At 40.8% G+C, this 20,930-nt stretch overlaps 1 protein-coding gene across 2 annotated transcripts in view; it reads right to left on the bottom strand.

Annotated features, from left to right (window-relative positions):
* The window catches only part of DYRK1A (dual specificity tyrosine phosphorylation regulated kinase 1A), a 192,351-nt gene that overhangs the window by 27,726 nt on the left and 143,695 nt on the right, over nucleotides 1-20,930 (bottom strand). For both annotated transcript variants that reach the window (XM_053307634.1, XM_053307633.1), the window contains exons 4-7: nucleotides 7,795-7,994; nucleotides 2,328-2,420; nucleotides 606-794; nucleotides 140-287 (exon numbers count right to left, since the gene is read on the bottom strand). In XM_053307634.1, coding sequence (XP_053163609.1) covers nucleotides 140-287; nucleotides 606-794; nucleotides 2,328-2,420; nucleotides 7,795-7,917 — 553 coding nt within the window. In that variant the 5' untranslated portion in view covers nucleotides 7,918-7,994. The remainder of the gene's footprint in view (nucleotides 1-139; nucleotides 288-605; nucleotides 795-2,327; nucleotides 2,421-7,794; nucleotides 7,995-20,930) is intronic.

The raw sequence follows: 20,930 nt of genomic DNA, 5'->3' as shown, positions 1-20,930 counted from the left end.
ATTAAATACCTTTCTTTTTAAAAAAAATGAAAATACACTGCTTTAACATTATAATAAATAGGCAATATTAAGATATAGGTGGTATTTTTTCCAGCAAGTCCTCAAGGACTCAAAGTGGTTAAAAATAAGATTTTAATACCTATGTAATATTTCATTTCTGTGTCATGTTTGTTCATAAGCTCAAGAAGTCGCACTTCAATCTGGGCTTGATTTAGGAAAGCCTTCTTGTTCTTTATTATTTTAATAGCCACCCACTCCTGTTCCACACGATCATATGCCTTTACAACCTGTAGAATAAAAGGGCACACTAAATATATCTCATCTCACATTTACAAGTTAAGATTTCAAATCCAAAAATCAGTATCTAAACATCAAATATCAGAATCTCAGAGATGCAAAGTGAAGTTAACCAAATGATCCTTCATAACTTTACTTAGAACACATCAATTGTTGTAGGAATGGGAATGTTTTTCTCATTTGTCAGTTCAGAGCATATATATTGTGAAGGGGCTAGCAGATGGGGCAAGTTTGGCAATAAGAGCTATTTGGTTTGCTTCATCATGTTGCTTACAACTCAAATTATTTCTCAAGCTATCATGCATTACCTGTCCAAAAGAACCTTTGCCTATTAAAGAGTCGATTTCATAACGATCCATCCACTTTTCCCCATTTTTCACAATGTAATCATAGTTATCATCATCATATCCATCATTGTAAACTTTCCGCTCCTTTTTGTGGCTAGAATCATCTCCTTGGCCCTGTTGGTGTCGCCGCTTCTTTTTTGCATAGTAAACCTGAGATGAGGAGAGATAATCATAGCACGAAAACTTGAATCACAAGCATTGCAATGCAGAATGATAGTGTTAGTTTTTCTCTCTGTATTTTTGTTTTGAAACACCTTTAGCTCAGAAATAAAAATAAATCACCGAAATAAATAGAAGATGGAAAAAATGTTTGCTGTGGGGAAATAATGGCATTAAGTATACACACAATACTATCCAGTTTACAACATGAAACTGTTTTTAGATATATTAATTTTTTTAGTAATGAGTAATATTGTTTAGTAATTTAGTATATATTTAATAATTTAGTAATATGTTTAGATCGCTTTCTCTTTCAATTGCTCATTACTAGATTTTTTCTCTGAAATTGGAAGTTATACTTATATCTACTAATTGGATATTATGGTTATATTATTTCATTTTTATTTTTACATTTTATATCCCACTTTCCTCTGATGAACCCAGAGCAGTGTACATGGTTATGTTTCTCCACACAACAACCTTGTGAAGTAGGTTAGGCTGAGAGATAAGTGACTGGCCCAGAGTTACCCAGTGAGTTTCATGGTTGGTGGGGGATTTAAACTCTAGTCTCCCTGGTCCTAGTCCAATACACCATTGCTGGTACTATCCGAATTTCAGAGCTAAGTATAATTTCAAACTTCAGAGAATAGTTTTAGCAATGCACAATTAGAAAAGATAATACTGGCTGATAGCAGAATGCTGGTGTTAGGGAACTGCCGCTGAGGAATTATTTAAAACAGCTTCCGGTCAGCTGCACAGTCTTACTTTTATTGTTTTCAATGGAAGTAGTGCTGCGTAACTGGCCTGGATCTTTTAAGCCATTCCACCATGGCTCTGTCATGCAAGACTGTTGGGGCTGCCTCTTACATGGTGCAGCAGCCCTGGTGGGTCCCCAACAGCAGCACTCCACTGTGCTGAATGTCAGCCACTATAACTATGTTACAGGGTATGGGGGAAAATATCTATGGCCTAAGTCTAAATACCCATGGCCATATGAAAACATAGTAAATTGACAATATGTTTGTTCTGCATACAATTGGAGTTGGACAATGTATATTGGTTTTTAAATCAATAGATATTTTTACATAGCAGTTTACATTTACCAAAACTATATTCAAGCAGCAGGTATTCCTTTGAAGACAGTGTTGTGTGTTCTAACAAAATTAGTCTGTAGCAATATATATAATCCCTCCTCTCGCCAACTCACACACACTTTGCTTCTTAATATCTTAATTAAATGTATTAATAACAGTCCCAGCACAGCATCCCTCCAGTGGTCACTGCTGATGTATATCTTGAGGGCTTTTTTGAGATTGTGAGCCCTTTAAGGACAGGGAACCATATTCTTATTCTTTTTCTACTTAAACTGCTTTGCGAAGTTTTTGTTGAAAAGAGTACATACGCAGCAGTAGCATCAAATCATAATTATCAGGAGTCACTTCATAATTGAAAGAGCTACTTATAATGAACAGTGCAAAATTATGTGCAAATAAAACAGAACTGGATGAATTATGAAAATCTTACCTCATTAATATGTTTGTATGTTTTGATCAAATCTACGGACAATTTTCTCAGAGGAGCTGTTGCTGGATCACGGAAGGTTTGGGGCATCCGCCTCTGTAAAGTGACAATGTTGAACAATTAACTTAAACATATGAATAAAAGCTAGCAGTAATTCAAAATAATGGACTACACTGTTACAGCCTCCTCAAAAGGAATTCCCATACTTGACAAAAGGGACAAATGTTTTTAAAATGTTATAATACTACAGGTAAATCTAATATCTTTTCAGGCCCAGCATCAAAATGTGGCACCTTCAGACACAAGGGCCCAAGCACAACAGCAGAGCCCAGTGCTAATACCTGCACTGTTCTACCCTGTCCCCTTTTCCCAGGATTGCTCTCAGCATCAGGCAGCTTTTTAAAACATTTTGCTTCTCATCAAGTTGCAGAATATCCTTAGGAAAATGGGCAACCCAGAACATCTCACTGTTCTCATGAGAAACCTATACACAGAACAGGAAGCCAAAGTCCAGGCGGAACATGGTTAAACAGACTGGTCTCAGATTGGCAAAGGAGTAAGACAAGGCTGTATAATTTCTCCTTATTTATTCAACTTAAATGCTGAACATATACTGAGAGAAGCTGGATTGGAAGAAGATGAGCATGGTTTTAAAGTCGGAGGGAGAAACATCAATAACTTGTGCTACGCTGATGACACCACTCTGATAGCTGAGAATGCAGAGCATCTGCAAGCTCAAGTAATGAAAGTCAAGGAGCACAGTAAAAAAGAAAAGAAAAGAACAATGACTAAATGTAAAGAAGACTAAACTAATGACAACAGGTACAGCAACCAGCCTCATAACTGATAATGAAGACATTAAAGTGGTAGATAGTTTCTGCCTTTTAGGATCGACCATCAGCAGTAAAGTCAAGAAATATGCCACAGACTAGCACTTGGTAGGGTTGCTATTAAGGCCTTGGAAAGCATATTTAGATGCTGTGACATGTCCATAAGTACAAAGATTAGAATCGTTTAGACAATGTTTCTTCCCATGACAAACTATGGATGCGAAAGCTGGACTTTGAAAAAGCAAGAGAGAAGAAGTATTGATGCTTTTGAACTTTGGTGCTGGAGAAGACTTTTGAGGATCCCATGGACAGGCAGGAAAATAAACAAATGGATCATAGAATAATTCAATCCAAAATTTTCACTCGGGACATAAAAGACCAGGCTCAAACTATCATACTTTGGATACATTATGTGAAAACCCAGCTCCCTTAAGAAGTCCCTAATGCTAGGGAAAGTTGAAGGAAAGTTGAAGGAAAGAGAAGCATGTCAGCCAGCAGCAAGGTGGATAGACTCAATTACGACAACAATGAATGGACCGCTGAGAGACCTTAAAGGCCAATGTTTTGTTAAAAAGAGAAACCAGGATTTTATGTCTCAAATGCTTTTGATTTTGTTTGTTTTTTGAAGCTGACGTTTTCTGGATATGTGGACCAGTTTCTCCACCCAGCAGAAAGCCACTGGTAAACTTTTTCCTGGACTGAAGAGAGTACACAGAGTACACAAACAATGTTTAAATACTCCTTCATATGAATACAAACCATACCTATATAAAATTAGCATGTCAGGGACAAGCATTCAGCATTAAATTCCTGAGATACTGTTTTTCTATCTGTGGAGAATTTGGAGGGCAGAGAAGAGGAAGCATTTGGATAGAATGTGTTCACAGATGACAAGTTCAAACTGTACTTCTTAACTGAAATAATTGTTCTCCAATATACTTTCCAACCAGTTACTTGGAGCTCACATGTCACAAATAATAAAACCTTTCTTTACTATGCAAGTTAAAACTCAGCACAAGACTGATCCTTTACTTTTCAACTCCAAGGTTTATTTGCTATTAAAGATAGGATCTTGCAGTCCTTATCACTTCCAAATTTTTATTTCTGATACCTCTATATAGCCTCACTGGACACCTGATTGGATATTATTGCCCATGCCCTATCACATTGCCTTATTAAAAAATATAAAAATGTAGCCTCAATACAAAATGAACTCCACCCCTCAATACTACTTTGATCAGTTTTTGATAGAACTTTCCATTTTATCAGCATAGTTTACAAAAGTATCCTTGCACCTTGAGAAGACTTTGTGCCATCATCTTGCACAAGATATATAGTTCTGCATTCTAGACTTTTTGAATGATCCAAAATATATTTAGAAGGCTTATTTCAAAACAAAGTGAGCATGACTGGTTGGCCGAGTATGTGAATGCGTCACAATGATGTCAGTACCCTACACAAACAATACAAAAGTTATGATATGCTTGGATCTTTTTGGATGCTATCTGTCCATATGGATGGCATAAATGCAGGATGATGCAAAATACTGAAATAATTCAACACACACACACACAGACACACACACACAGAGTTGCCTGCCTTTCTGTCAGCATCCCAAGCTGTGTGATTCTGTTGAATATTCACTAACTCTAGGATATAAGGTCTCCTGGATTGGCAGAAAACGTAAGAGCAATAGCAGGGATCTTGGTGGGACAGCTAACGAGCCCTGAGAGAATCCAGCAGAAAGGGACTGAGAGACAAGATGGCTGACCAGAAGGGGAAGTGTAGGGTGGACAATAGGATAAAAAGCTTGTGTTTGGGAGGCTAAATTTCATTATTTGTTTTAATTTCTTGATTACAATCTCTCTAAGTGATCAACATTTGCAAACACTGAGCAATGCCACTTGATATAATCCTCTTTCAGGTTCAAAAAATCAGGGTAAGAATTTTAAGCCACAATGTCAACGTCAGCTCAAAGATAAGATCTGTCAAAATTCTTAACAAACAGTAATAATTTTACTGGAAAATATTTCTGCCTTTATTCTGAAAATGTAAACTACTGATAATCCCATTAGATCTCCAGGCTTCTATGAAAATGATGCAAGCGCATGTTATCAGAAATTAGGATTGGTGATTTCAAGAGAATATAAGGCTTTTTTCTTCAACATAATAACTACATTTGCTAGCAGTAGCAAACTCTGTGGAGGAATAAAAGTGAATTTTATCCAGCCAGCAGATGGAGCCTGAAGCCTAAAAAAAGTTATCTCATATTTTTAACAATATTCCCTGTGACAGCATACTTTTTGACAAAGAAATGCAAGAGATAAGTTTTAGCCTGGAGAAGAATAAAAGGAGATATTCTAGCCATCTTCAAACATTTGAAGGGCTGTCATATACAAGATGAAGTGGACTTGTTCCTGAGGGCAGGACCAGAAGCAAGGGGCTGAAATTACAAGGAAGCCAATTTTAGATAGACATCTGGAGGAATTTGCTAACTGTAGGAGCTATTCAACAGTGCAACCATCTGTATCTCACAGTGGTTGGCTCTCCTTCACTAGAGTTCTTCAAAGAGAGGCTGGACAGCTGTTTGTACCTACAATGAGCAAAGAATTGGACTAAAAGATCTGTAAGATCCCTTCCAACTCTAAAATTCTATTATTCATAGTCTTGAATTCACCAAGCCACCTCAAAACCAAATGGTACTTTAAGAGATCATTGTAAAGTTTTTCAGTTGCAATCATATGCACAGGACCCTTACAAAGCTGGAACATCAGCATGGATGTTAGACGTCTTAAGTCAAATGGATGTGACAAGAAGTTAGGCCTGTGTCAAATCGACATATTAAAAATTAATGCATCAGTGAGTCATCAATTGACAGTATATACCTGGACACACTATATACCAAAAATGTCTAAAAGTGTGACTTCTGAAAGAACTTACACGGGATATTTTTGATCTAACAAAAATATGTACATTTGTCACCAAAATCAGTATTTGTACCAGAAGACTGAAAGATACCCACTAAATCATTAACAAGAATTTGCGGGAGAGGGAGCCAAGAAAATACAGGGTCATTAGTCTAACATCTGCCCAAGATAAATTGGTGGAAAGCATTATTAGAGTCATAATTAACTGTCATATTTGGAAATAAACCTTGCTGAAGAAGAATTATAATGTTCCTCCAATTCTGAGAGAAGTGTCTTTAGTTGTAGTTGCAGACAAGCTGGTTTAAGAAAACAAAAAACCCTTAGATTCAGGTGCCCACATGAGGAATGCAGATGCAGTTAACACCTTGCATACTAGAAAGACACAATACACAACCATAGGCTTATGGTTGTGTGCTGTGTCTTTCTATTATACAAAGATCTGAGTAGGTCTTCATTGAGTTAATTAAGTATCTCCACAGGAACACTATCAGAAGTAGCTATGAATATTTTGGCTTCATCTCGCAAAAATATCAAGCGAGTCCTATCATAATCACAATGAATTAAATGGTTGTGAGAAGGAAGAAGAATCTCAGTGATTGGAGTTACCACCCCTGTAAAATAAAACACACTAAAGCCATTCACATGATCGGGTATGTGGGGGAAAAGCTTCACTTCACTCACCATCCCCCATATGATCGATGAAATGTTGCTGGGAGCGCTGTCCACACTCTCACATGATCCACCTCTGAAGAGCCATCCGGGAATCCCCCAATGCACTGAGTGCCAAGCACAGTGCATTGGGTGATTCCCCAGGGGATGGACACTCTAGGAGCTCATATCTGTGTCTCCTCAAGTTGAAGGCAGCCCAAGGAAACACACGATCAGGAAGTCTGGGTTAAGGGAGTGCTCGCTAGGAGCCGGACTAAAGAGCCAGGCTAGGCGGTACTGCCCTGCCGGGATTGGGCCTGATCCCGGTGGTTCTCACATGCAGCCTAACCCGGGCTGGGCTTCCCTAGCCTGCATTAGGCAGCACATGAGAACAGCTTCACTGATTTTTGTAGCTCTTCTTGAATACTGAAAGCACTTCACGTACTATTTAATACACTCTACAGTATTTTCCACTCTCACCCCAATCTCTATATATGCATGATAGATCACAGCATAAGTATCCCTATATTGCAGGGATTGAGAGATAGTGAGTTGTGTAAGGACACTTATGGTCAGTGCAGATGCTCCCAGTTACGTAACTATGGTTCAGCAATTAGAAATGTTTTGTGGGATCATGTACTCTCAACTCCCCCACTAGGCATGTGAATTGCCACCACCAGCTTAACAAGAAATGTTACAATGACATTCAGCATGGTTAAGGGCTTCCCACTGCGCCAAGGACTGAAATAGAGTTCCAAGCACAGTTAACAGAAACTGTTATCCAATCAAGAACGTATTTGCAGAGTGCCCTAATGAGTTAATGGGTGAGGGAAGATTCCGAATCATGGATTTCCCATCTCATATTCACACACTGGAATTGTAAGTTATCATCCAAATTAAATTTCCAAACAGCCAGCTGACATTTTGCAGTGGAGAATTAAGAGGCAGTGAACTGAAGAGGAGGGTATGGAACCTCAACAACTAATTACCTTTTGAAAAGAATTACAGTTTTAGAAAGCTGAAGCAGAAACTAGCACAAAGATTCATTTACTAAACATCCCATACCTGGTTTGTGAGAGGCTGTTGAATCTGGTCAGCATATGATAAGGCAGACACTTGTTGGTCATTTATGTTCTGCTGCCGACGATCGCTGTACTGCTGATGCGAATGGGACATCTGTCCAGCCATCTGAAGGCCAGCAGCATGGAATGAAAATGACGGTGCAAGCCGAACAGATGAAGGTTTGCATGCTGAAGTCTCTCCTCCTAGAAAGGACAGCACAACAGGTTAGTACAGTTTTCACTGAAGTCAACTGTACAAACAGAAAAAAACTTTTATGAATATGCAGCAGTTCGCATCTGATTATTTTAAAATTGAACAAAGGTGGGTCAAAAAATGTCACCTCAGATTTTATATTTTTTGATCCACCTCTGTCCAGTTTTTTAAAAACCTTGAGATGTAAGCTGCTGAATATTCATAGACTGTATTATATTATTTATATATGTGCCCAGTTTCCTTAATAAGTTAAATATGTCTCTGTGTGTTTGTGCACAAGACACACCCCACACTTTCTGCTTACTTCATTTTTGCACTTAAGGTTTACTATTAAAGTTCCCTTTCCGCAATTTTCTTTATACAATTCTAAGGTCATGGTCCAGTACCTCTGCAGAGTCAGCACTTTAATATAGATATTTTCCAGAGGGCTCAATAGTGGCCTCTTTCTCCCTACTCCATGCCCCACATACAGTTTGGCAAATGCCCAAGTCATAATAGAGAAAAGAAAGATCTATGTGCATCTTCCACAGGATGCATATATTGGAATCACAGTGATTTAAATCAATGATTGAAATTATGATTTACAATGCTAAGAAAAAGAAGCAGATTTAAGTTACTGGTTTTTAAATCAAACATTGCAATTTATTATTCAGACACTCTATACAGAAATGCACACGAACTGGTTGTTCTAACAACAAATCTTCTTTTCCAATGTTAGTTTTTGTTTTAGTCTGCCCTTTCCAACACACACACATGGCAGAGAAGTGATCTCCATGAGACTGGATGTAAATGTCCATGTTCTCAGATTGGTAGGTATAATATTTATAGTTAAGAGTACTGACTTGTGTTCCCTCTAAGGTGTACGCACAAGATGTCAGCCCCCATGCAGCTCTCTGCCAGGCATGCAGTGCTGCTCCCACTACTGCCACCCAACTGGTCGCAGTTTCCCCCTCTCCCTGGCCAGGCCGCCACCTCCTGGTTTCCTCCTCTCCCTGGCAAGTCCTGATTCTCCCCCCTCCCCAGCCGGAATGCCACCACCATTCTCCTCCTCCTCTTACGTTGGATGAAGATCTCATCCAAAGTCTCGTGAGAGGCCAAAGTCCCCTCTTGCAAGATTTCTGTTGATTTGCAGAGGAGGACAGAGGTGTTTTTGGAGGAGGTGGAGGTGGATGGCAGAGGCAGCCCCCGGCAGCCCAGAGAACAGGCAAGATGTTGAGCGGATGAGGAAAAACCTTTGCTGTTTGTTTTTTTTAAAGTTTGAAATCCCAAAACTCTGAAGTTTTAAAAAATAATATAACAGCAAACACACAAAAAGCAATCCTGTTGTCAAATTCAGTCCACCACTAAAAGCATTAATTCCTTTCTGGTGTGTGTGTGCGTGCATTAATTCCTTGATAAGTAATAAAAATAAAATTAAAAATATTTTGAAATGTGTGTGTGCATGTGTGTGCGTGCATTAATTCCTTCCGTGTGTGTGCATGTGTGCATTAATTCCTTGCGTATGTGTGTCCTGGTGTGTGTGCGTGTGCGCGGGGGCATTAATTCCTGTGTGTCCTGGTGTGTGGGGTGAATGCACATTAATTCCTTGATAATTTTTAAAGAAAAATTAAATTTTGTGCACCATGTGTTGCACAGCACATTAATATTTTCTGTGTGTGTTTGTGTGTGCGTGCACGCACACTGCCTTGATACTGCCGCCCAGAACAAGAATCTTTCTGCTCACTCATTATAAAAATTAGAGGGAACACTGGTACTGACTTTGAGCACTTGCAGAGATCAGGTACTCACTAGAAATTAATTAGGAGTAGAAAGTCACACAGGTAGAAAGTCACACAAGTAGATGGTACCAATCTCTGGTCTCCAGTGTCAAGTCATAGCATAAGCACATGAAATATTATATTGTATGATGATTGGCAAAGATGTTTATAAAGTAAACACTTTTGAGCAAAGGACAGTGGCCTTTCATAACTGGTTAGTACGTTTAGTTCGAATACCTGCTGGTATATTTCCCAGACTTTGGGAAACATCTATATCGGGCAGCAGTGATATAGGAAGATGCTGAAAGGCATCATCTCATACTGAGCAGGAGATGGCAATGGTAAACCATCCTGTACTCTACCAAAGAAAAAGAAAACCACAGGGCTCTGTGGTTGCCAGGAGTCAACACCAACTTGATGGCACACTTTACTTTTAACCCAAATGGTGAGTGAATAATACTGGCTGACATTTTCCATGTTACAAGGGTCGAGCAAGAGCTGCACCCTCACAGAAAGGCTGCTATGGAGCTCAGCCAGCCACACAGCCAATAACATACAGAGGGGTAGCAATTTTTGCTGTTTTTCCCCTTCATCCAAAAGTACTTTTTGACTTCCAGAAATGTCCCTGAGAGCTGCATGACCCTCAGGGATGTAATTCCTGGAGGTCAAAGAGTACTTTTGGAAGGAGGGAAGAACTGCCAAAAATGGCTGCATGGCAAGCCATTGGCTAGGTTTTGCAGTAGCCTCTCTGCAAGGACACAGCTCTTGCTCTGCACTTGTAACACTGTGAAACATGTCACTTGGTTTCTGCTGTTTTATATAATTGTAGTAAAATAGTAGAAATTATAAAATGGGAGTAAAATATTGGAAATTTGATACTCTCAAAAATAAAATTATTTCTAATTACTCTACTTCTGTTTCATTTAGAATGCTGATAGCAATGTTGTGAGTGATAGTGTAAACCAGGCTTAACACTTCCAACAACACAAATCTATACAAACTCTTCCGCCATAACATCTAAGCAGCATTTCTTCTTAGACTGGTGGAACGCTGCTGATCAGCTTTAGCACACTTGTCACTAAGCACACATTAAAAACCTCCTTCCCACAGCTTTCAAAAACCATCTTCCTACAGATTGTACCACCCCAATGGGAAAGGAGCTGTTCTAGTAAGAAGCTAGCACAAGATAAAAGCACCATTCCCTTTCAAATCACAATTAGACTTTATAAGTACCTAGCATCATTTATATAAAGCTGCACAACACAAAACATTTCTGAATATATATGTAGCCTTATGTGCACAAAAAGGCTTTGGTAGCTGATCTAATTCAAAAACTTAATTACCATTCCAAAAATCTCATCTTGCTCATACATAGGCAACCAGATCAAGACATAGTTAGTGGCAATTAGGGCTGCCACCTAATTAAAGAAACTATAGACAATTAATCACATGCATTTTAATTTAATAATTTGTCAATTAAGGAGAATACATTTGTTTATGAATAAAAAGGTTCTAGAGGAAAGCTCTCTTTTCTATCTGTTTTAAATGATGATGCCTGCTGTGACATGGGCATGCATCTTAGGAAAGGCAGTCTTTCTTATGTGAAAAAGAAAAAAAAGAGGAAACAATCTAAGATGGCACCTTAACAACTAAGATTTTTCTAAACGAAATTGGCTGACATAACGCACCATGTTATGGCGCCATAACACTGTATCCTGGGGCTGCTGTGGACTCCAAAAGCAGCCCCAACACTGTTTTAGAGCAGTGATTGTGAATGCAGCATTTCTGCAAGTTTCCCTATTTGTGACAATGGGAAAACCTATGGAAACAACACTTCGACAATTGCTACTCCGAACCAGCAAGAGCACTGCCTCTAATCTGCAGCCTGGGGCACATCACTGCAATTGTATAACAAAGTGCATCATATGGGCCATTATGTTTAAAAAAATGAAAATTACAAATATACTTAAAATCTCCTGCTCAATTATTTTGGGACACCTATTTATTAACTAATAAGGGGTGTGTGTTTTTTTTTGTTTTTAAAGTCATTTAATTGAACTGAAGTTCAACTAAATCTTGCAGCTCCAGTTATAACATATCACTCTGAAAGAGAGTATCTTGGTAGAATTTCCATCTTCCACAGACAGCTTGAAAGTGAAAAAAACAAATTGACTTCAGAGGATGACTTTTTAATAAATGATTTTAAATCAATGAGTTATTTAAAGAAAACTTATTCTTTTCAGCCCATATTGCATCTGTAAGCTCACACCCAGCAGAAATGTTTGGGGTTGAGAGAGTGCTAGTACATACTCCCACCCCAGGGAATCAGAATCTGGAACCATCAATTACCTATTGTGACTTTTTAATGAGTTTCCCCCCACTTCTGTGTGTGGAATGAATTTTGTTCTGGGTGGCAGCATCAAGGCAGTGTGTGTGTGCACATGTATTCAGAATAGGACCTTCCTGATTCAACCTAAGTAGGATCTAAAATTGACTGAGCAGACATTTAAAAAACCCATGTGAGCGTGCACACACATGCACGCCTTAGAGGGAACACTGTTGCAGAGTCTAATGCAGAGTTGTCCAGCAACTCCTTTTATGCTGGATCAATTTCAGTTCGTGACTCCTCATGACATGGATAAGCTGCTTGGAGCAGTGTGGCCTATCATCTGTTCTCTTGAACCTTGTCCAACATGGCTTGTTCTATCTACAACTACTACAAATATTTATATACCACTTTTCAACAAAAGTTCCAAAGCAGTTTGATCTGGCAGGGGGGTTGTTGTAGAAGGCCTGGTAGATATTATAAACGCTTCTCTGAAGGAAAGCAGAATGCCTTCCTGTCTTAAGGAGAAAATTATTAGACCTCTTTTGAAGAAGCCTGCATTGGATTCCTCAGAATTAAGCAACTAAAGGCCTGTCTCCAAATCTCCATGGTTGGGCAAGGTAATTGAAAGGGTGGTAGCCTCCCAGCTCCAGACAGTCTTGGAGGAAACTGATTATCTAGACCCATTTCAAACTAGTTTTTGGGTAGACTATGGGGTTGAGACTGCTTTGGTCAGCCAGATGGATGATCTCCAATGGAGAATTGACAGAGCGAGTGTGACTCTGTTGATTCTTTTGGACCTCTTGGCAGTTTTCAATACTATCAACCATAGTATCATATCCTTCTGGAACATCTGAGAGGGTTGGGAGTGGGAGGCATTGCTTTGCAATGGTTCCGCTCCTACCTCTCGGGCAGATTCCAGATGGCAGAGACTTGGAAATTGTTGTTCAAAACATGAACTTTTATATGGTGTCCCACAGGACTCCATACTGTCTCCAATGCTTTTCATTATCTACATGAAACCACTGGGAGATATCATCAGGAGGTTTGGTGCAGGGCGTTATTAGTATATTGATGACACCTAAATCTATTTCTCCATGTCGTTGTCATCAGGAGAAGGCATAACATACCTAAATGCCTGCCTGGAAGTAGTGATGGGCTGAAGGACAGACAGAGGTATTTATTGTGCGGGGTCAGAACTCAGTAGACTATTTTTATCTGATTGGTTCTGGGTGGGATCACACTTCCCAAGAAGGATCAGGTATGCAGCCTGGAAGTGCTTCTGGATCCAAACCTCTCTCTGGTGTCTCAAGTTGCAACACTTTCTATCAGCTTTGGCTGATGCACCAGTTGTGTCCATTTCTTGAGATAAACTACCTCAGAACAGCAGTACTTATGCTGGTAACCACCAGACTTGAGTACTGAAATGCACTCTATGTAGGGTTGCCTTTGTACATAGTATGGAAACCTCCATTGATACAGAACTCCCACCCAGTGCTGCCTGGAGTGAGAGACCAGGTGAGTGCTGGGGTTCCTTCTGCTCTTGCCTGCCTGCCTTTACTTCCCCTGTGGGGTTGCAGCCTCAGGTTAACATCTGTGGGAGGTGTGGGCAGGATTGGGACCAGCCCCTGAGTGACTCAGCTGTTCCTCGGGACACTTGCTCAGTTTTGGGCTTTATAGGAAGGCTCCTTGTGGCGGTGGGCCCGCCACCGAAGGAGCGACACCAAAGAGTGTCGCCCCTTTGTGGGAGCCACTTCGGGGGGAAACGAGGGTGAGGGCTAGAGGGCTTCTGTTTAATTTGTTTTAAGCTGTTTTAGACTTGGGTTGAAGTTGCTGTAATGTGTTTGGGTTTGTCTGGAGATGGGGAAGACAGGGGGCTCCTTCATTGACTATGGGGCAGCTATTCCGGTGGTGGTGGGGAATAGAAAAAGTAACGTTGACAGTCAGCAGGCCATTCTAGGGGAAGGGTAGTCAGAAATTTAATAGCTGTCTCCCCTTCCGGCTGTCCTGCCAGCTCTTTGACCTCGGGGAGCACTTCCAACAACCCACATAGCTTTTCCCTGCTCCTCTGTAATGCCAGGTCGGTCCATAATAAATCTGAACTCATCCATGATTTGATCATGGATGAAGGGGCCAACCTGGTATGCGTTACCAAGACTTGGTTGGGGGAGGCTAGTGGTCCAGTTTGGGCCCAGCTTCTCCCTCCAGGATATCCTGTAGAGGAGCAGGTGAGGGGACGTGGGCGGGGAGGTGGGGTGGCTGTGGTCTATAAGGATAACATCTGCCTTACCAGGGTCCCTGTCAGGGTATTGGACAATACTGAATGTGTGTACTTGAGTTTGGGGACCAGGGATAGATTGGGACTTCTGTTGGTGTAACGATCGCCCCACTGCCCAGCTGAATCCCTTACTGAGCTCACCAACTTGGTCATGGAACTCATGTTGGAGTCTCCCAGACTCTTGGTGCTGGGGGACTTCAATGTTCATTTCTGAACCAATCTGTCCGGGGTAGCTCAGGAGTTCATAGTGGCCATGACAACTATGGGTTTATCCCAAGTGGTCTCTAGACCGACGCATATTGCAGGTCACACGCTTGATTTGGTCTTTTACTCTGATCAGGGTGGTGTTCCGTGGGTGGGGACTCCTGTGATTTCCCCATTGTCATGGATGGACTTACAACCACTTCCCACCTCCGCAGGGGCAAGGGGCCCATTAGAATGGTCTGCCTGAAGAGGTTATTGGATCCACTAAGATTCCAAGAAGCCTTGGAGGGATTCAGTGTTGGCTTTGCTGGTGATCCTGTTGATGCCCTGGTTGAGAATTGGAACAACTTGCCCACCAGAGCAGTAGACATGACTGCTGCCAAGCGTCCCCTCCAAACCGCTTCAGATTTGGCCCCTTGGTATGCAGAAGATCTACAGGGGCTGAAGCGGCAAGGTAGGTGACTGGAGCGCAAGTGGAGGAAGACTCGACTCAAATCTGACAGATTGTGACATAGAGCACATCTAAAGATCTATGCTCAGGCAATATGTGCGGCAAAGAGGCAGTTCTTTTCTGCCCGTATTGCCTCTGCGATTTCACGTCCAGCGAAGTTGTTCAGGGATGAGAGAGGATTAGTATCTGCCCCCCATCCCTGGAACCAGAATTTGGAGTCATCAGTTACCCGCTGTAATGTGTTTAAAGAGTTTTTCACAGATAAAATCTCTCGGATTCGGGCTGACCTAGATGGAGACTCCACAATTAATTTGATGTCTGAGCTGCAGGTGCCCAACGACTCCTCTTATGCGATTTGACTGGATTGGTTTCAGTTTGTGACTCCTGAGGATGTGGACAAGCTGCTTGTAGCGGTAAGGCCTACCACTTGTTCTCTTGACCCTTGCCCAACATGACTTGTGCTATGTAGCAGGGAGGTTGTTGTAAACTGCCTGGTGGAAATCATAAATGCTTCTCTGAGGGAGGGCAGGATGCCTCCTAGTCTTAAGGAGGCAATCATTAGACCTCTTCTAAAGAAGCCTGTAATAGATCCCTCAGAGTTGAGCAATTATAGGCCTGTTTCCAACCTCCCATGGTTGGGCAAGGTAATTGAAAGGGTGGTGGCCTCTCAGCTCCAGGCGGTCTTGGAGGAAACTGATTATCTAGACCCATTTCAAACTGGTTTTCGGGCAGGCTATGGGGTGGAGACTGCTTTGGTCGGCCTGATGGATGATCTCCAATTGGGAATTGACAGAGGAAGTGTGACTCTGTGGGTCCTTTTGGATCTCTCGGCAGTTTTCGATACTATCGGCCATAGTATCCTTCTGGAACGTCTGAGGGGGTTGGGCGTGGGAGGCACTGTTTTACAGTGGTTCCGCTCCTACCTCTTGGACAGATTTCAGATGGTGTCGATTGGAGACTGTTGCTCTTCGAGATCTGAGCTTAAGTATGGTGTCCCTCAAGGCTCTGTACTTTCTCCAATGCTTTTTAACATCTACATGAAACCGCTGGGAGAGATCATCAGGGGATTTGGAGCTGGGTGTTACCAGTACGCTGATGACACCCAGATCTACTTCTCCATGTCAACTTCTTCAGGAGCTGGCATATCCTATCTAAATGCCTGCCTGGAAGCAGTAATGGGCTGGATGAGGGAGAATAAACTGAAGCTGAATCCAGATAAGACGGAGGTACTTATTGTGTGGGGTCGGAACTCTAGAGACTATTTTGATCTGCCTGTTCTAGATGGGGTCGCACTTCCCCAAAAGGAACAGGTTCGCAGTCTGGGAGTACTTCTGGATTCACACCTCTCCCTGGTTTCTCAGGTTGAGGCGGTGGCCAGGGGTGCTTTCTATCAGCTTCAACTAATACGCCAGCTGCGCCCGTTTCTCGAAACCAATGACCTCAAAACTGTGGTATATCTGTTGGTAACCTCCAGACTTGACTTTTGTAATGCGCTCTACATGCGGCTGCCTTTGTACGTAGTCCGGAAACTCCAGTTGGTTCAGAACGCGGCAGCCAGGTTGGTCTCTGGGTCATCTCGGAGAGACCATGTTACTCCTTTACTGATGGAGTTACACTGGCTTCCGGACAAAATACAAAGTGCTAGTTATAACTTACAAAGCCCTAAATGGCTTAGGCCCTGGGTATCTAAGAGAGCATTTTCTTCATAATGAGCCTCACTGCCCATTGAGGTCATCTGAGGAGGTCCATCTCCAGTTACTGCCAACTCGTTTGGTGGCTACACAGAGACGGGCCTTCTCGGTCGCTGCCCCCAGATTGTGGAATGCGCTCCCTGCTGAGATACGATCCTCCCCATCTCTGGCAATTTTCAAAGAACACCTGAAAACCCATCTTTTCACCCAAGCTTTCCCAGCGTCCTAAATGTTGGGGTTTTTAATATCTGGTTTATTTTAAAATTAAAAACCCGATTTCAGGATTTAAGTCACTGTAATTGTTTAATTGTTGTTTTAAAATGTTTTTAAATTGTTAATTGTTATATTGTTTTTTAATTTGTTTTAGCTCTTTACTGCTTCAGTGGTTTAATTGTAAACCGCCCTGAGCCATTCTGGAAGGGTGGTATACAAATCAAATCAAATCAAATCAAATAATAATAATAAATAATTATACACAGGGACAAGCCTTCTCTGTTGTTACCCCGAGACTCTGGAATGCACTCCCTGCTGCTCCCCATCTCTGGCAAACTTTTAAAAAATCTCTAACGACACATTTATTCACTGAAGCTTTTAAACCAGACTTGTGGTATTAAGTTGATTTAAGGTTTTAATTTCTTTTTTATTTTATTTTGTGTTGCTGTAAACTCAAACTTCCATCTGTTGCTCAAAGATGGAAGTTAGGGGTGGTGTACAAATATGATAGATAAATAAATGTAAATATCTATACAAAATATTTCTTAGCCTGACTAGCTACCTGGTGTCTCTCACCAACTGCAACAATGGCCAGGCAGATATCCTAAATCAAAACCCAATTATTTTTGTCTCTTCAAGGTAAGTCACTTTTACCCATAAAACAGATAACCATTCTCGATACAGAAAAAGAAATACAGAAAAAGGATATTGCTGCAAGCACATGCATAGCTGAGGCTCTAGCATGTACTGACTGAAAAACCTGTTAACTCATTAGATACAAAAGCTCAGAAGTGTTGCTTGATGGAAAACTGCAAGTTAATGCTGTGAGATTACTCTCAACACTACAAAATTCTAAAAAAATTCAACCAGGAAATTTCCCTATAAAATAGATGCACAAAACAAACATAGGAATTCAATTTTCATACTTCGACAAAACTCACATTTATGTGAACAATATATTAACACAGAGTATTTCCCAGTAAAACACGAAAATCAGCACGTGAGAAAACTTGCTTCTTCTGTAAGCAATGTATGCATTGGTATGCACCATCTCTATACTAAAGCAGTACTCCTAAATAGATTCAAGAAACTACTACTAGTACCTTGAGTAACTTCAACTGCGGGCCCAGGAAATAGAGACAAGGCCTTTCCTTCTGAAGTTCTGGCCGTTCCTTAGCTAACTAGATTTGATGCTAAACTCTTTCACCCGGATTGTTAAAGACACCATTTATAGTCAAATTGACGGAACTGTTTAGACTTTCTGACTCAGAATCTTGGGATGGCAATGCATTATATAAATCAATTTCCAGTATCAAGTATTCAAAACTTATTACTTTGAACTTCAATCCTGCTATGTCTCTGTGAATGGCAAAATACTGTTAAAACAAAACAAAAACAAAAGAACAAAAAACAAACAAACCACCCTCCTGTTAATGTAACACTCTCAACACAATTTGATGCATGTTTACCCAAAAGTAAGCCACACTGAGTCTTACTTTTGGGACTGACTTCCAAGTATGTGGGAGTAGGATGTCCATGTCAAACTATTAAGAGCCATTAAGATGTTCATGTTCTTCTCTATCCATGTCTTCTAAATGTTCAATGGCAAAGCTAAATAAGCCATACATCCAGAGGTTGAAAAGACAGATAATTTTCCCCATTCAAAATCTCTAAATAAAATTTTATTACTATCAGATTATCTGTCTTTAATTTAAAGGACCTTGCACTGAAAAAAGCATTATAAAGAAGAAAAGCAGTACAACAATTGATCCATAGCTTTCACACAAATAAATTCAAAATCAGATAAAACTTTATGATAAAGAGCAATACCAGGGGAGGGAGGGAGAGATGTGAATATCAGTCAAAATTCCTCATGAAGCAACTTACAAGTCAGTGAGCTGAGTGAAGAACTTAAATTATTAAAGAAATAACTAGTAAGTTTTATTCAAAAGACAAAATTCGAAAAATCTTGTCTCCACTCAAACATGCCACAATACTGCAGCCCCAGTTCTAGCTTCATCCACAATAGTACATAGTGTAATAACAACCTTCCTCTCTGTTAGGAACATAGGAAGCTGCCATATACTGAGTCAGACCATTGGTCCATCTAGCTCAATATTGTCTTCACAGACTGGCAGCAGCTTCTCCAAGGTTGCAGGCAGGAATCTCTCTCAGCCCTATCTTGGAGAAGCCAGGGAGGGAACTTGAAACATTCTGCTCTTCCCAAAGCGGCTTCATCCCCTGAGGGGAATATCTTACAGTGATCACACTTCTAGTCTCCCATTCATATGCAACCAGGGTGGACCCTGCTTAGCTAAGGGGACAAGTCATGCTTGCTGTGACAAGACCAGCTCTCCTCCTATGTTGTATTACATGGTCAAATGAGCAAGCCTGCAGATGCTGACATACCCCCATCTCTTTTTGAGCTATACCAATTATGCCATATAATGTAGGCTGGGCTACTAGAGATGTTAGAGGGATCACCCACCAGTAGAACTATGAAAGCAAGTACAGGACACCATTGCATTACAGTGCAATGTCGTTGAGAGAAAACTTGACTAACTTTAACTGGACTCTAACCCTCCTGGCCCCCATCCTACTTGAAGATCACCAAAAACTAGCAAGATGCATTCAATATCTGCCAAAAGGAATCAGACATGAAAGGTGCTGGTTGGGGGTGGGCGGGCATTGTGCTGTCATGGGGGCCTTTTAGGCTAGGATTATAAAGTAGGCCGTTTCCCAGGAAATCACAACCACAGACTCAAAATCTAAATAAACAGTCTTCTCCAGCACCAAAGTTCAAAAACATCAATACTTTTTCTCTCTTTCTTTTTCAAAGTCCAGCTTTCGCATCCATAGAGTGTCACAGGAAAAACACTGTCCGAACGATTCTAGTCTTTGTAGTTACAGACACGTCATGGCATCTAAATATCCTTTCCAATGCCTTCATTGCAACCCTACCAAGTGCTAGTCTGCGGCATATTTCTTCACTGCTAGATCCTTTACTGTTGATGGTCGATCAAAGCAGAAGCTATCCACCACTTCAATGTCTTTATTATCAATTCTGAGGCTGGTTGCTGTACCTGTTGTCATTAGTTTAGTCTTCTTTACATTTAGTCATAGTCCCATTTTTTACTGTGCTCCTTGACTTTCATTACTAGAGCTTGCAGATCATCCACATTCTCAGCTATCAGAATGGTATCATCAGCATAGCGTAAGTTATTGATGTTTCTTCCTCCATCTTTAAAACCATGCTCATCTTCTTCCAATCCAACTTCTCTCAGTGTATGTTCAGCATATAAATTGAATAATTATGGAGAAAGTATACAGCTTTGTCTTACTCCTTTGCCAATCTGGGACCAGTCTGTTTCACCATGTTCCATCTGGACTGTGGCTTCCTGTTCTGTGTATACATTTCACATGAGAACAATGAGCTGTTCTGGGATGCCCATTTTCCTAAGGATATTCCACAACTTGATGTGGTCAATGCAATCAAAAGCTTTTCTGCAGTCAATAAAGCACATATTGACTTCTTTCTGGTATTCTTTGGCTTTCTCTATTATCCAGCAAGCATCAGCAATGATGTCTCTTGTTCCTCTGACTTTCCAGAAACCAGCTTGAACATTTGGCATTTCCCTTTACACATAGAGCTCTAATCTGAGTTGGATGATCCTGAGCATTATTTTGCTAGGATGTGAAATTAAGGATATTGTGCAATGGTTTGCACAATTTTTTAGGTCTCCTTTCTTTGGTATGGGTATGTAGATTGACCTTTTCCAATCTGTTGGCCACTGTGTCGTTCTCCTAATTGGCTGGCAGTTTGGTTAGAGCCTTGACTGATTCTTCTTCTGTCATATTTCTGTAGCTACTCCATAAATTCCTGTATCCTTCCAACTTGGAAATGACCGGAGTGCTGATCTAATGTCATCTTCCTGTACTAGAGGTTCTTGCAAGTAGGGAATATCTTCTAAAGTATCTGGGATTTTGACATCCCTGCTGTACAGAT

Source organism: Hemicordylus capensis, chromosome 3 (genome assembly GCF_027244095.1).
Source record: "Hemicordylus capensis ecotype Gifberg chromosome 3, rHemCap1.1.pri, whole genome shotgun sequence".
Classification (NCBI taxonomy): Eukaryota; Metazoa; Chordata; class Lepidosauria; order Squamata; family Cordylidae; genus Hemicordylus; species Hemicordylus capensis.
This window is presented reverse-complemented; position numbering and strand designations above follow the sequence as displayed.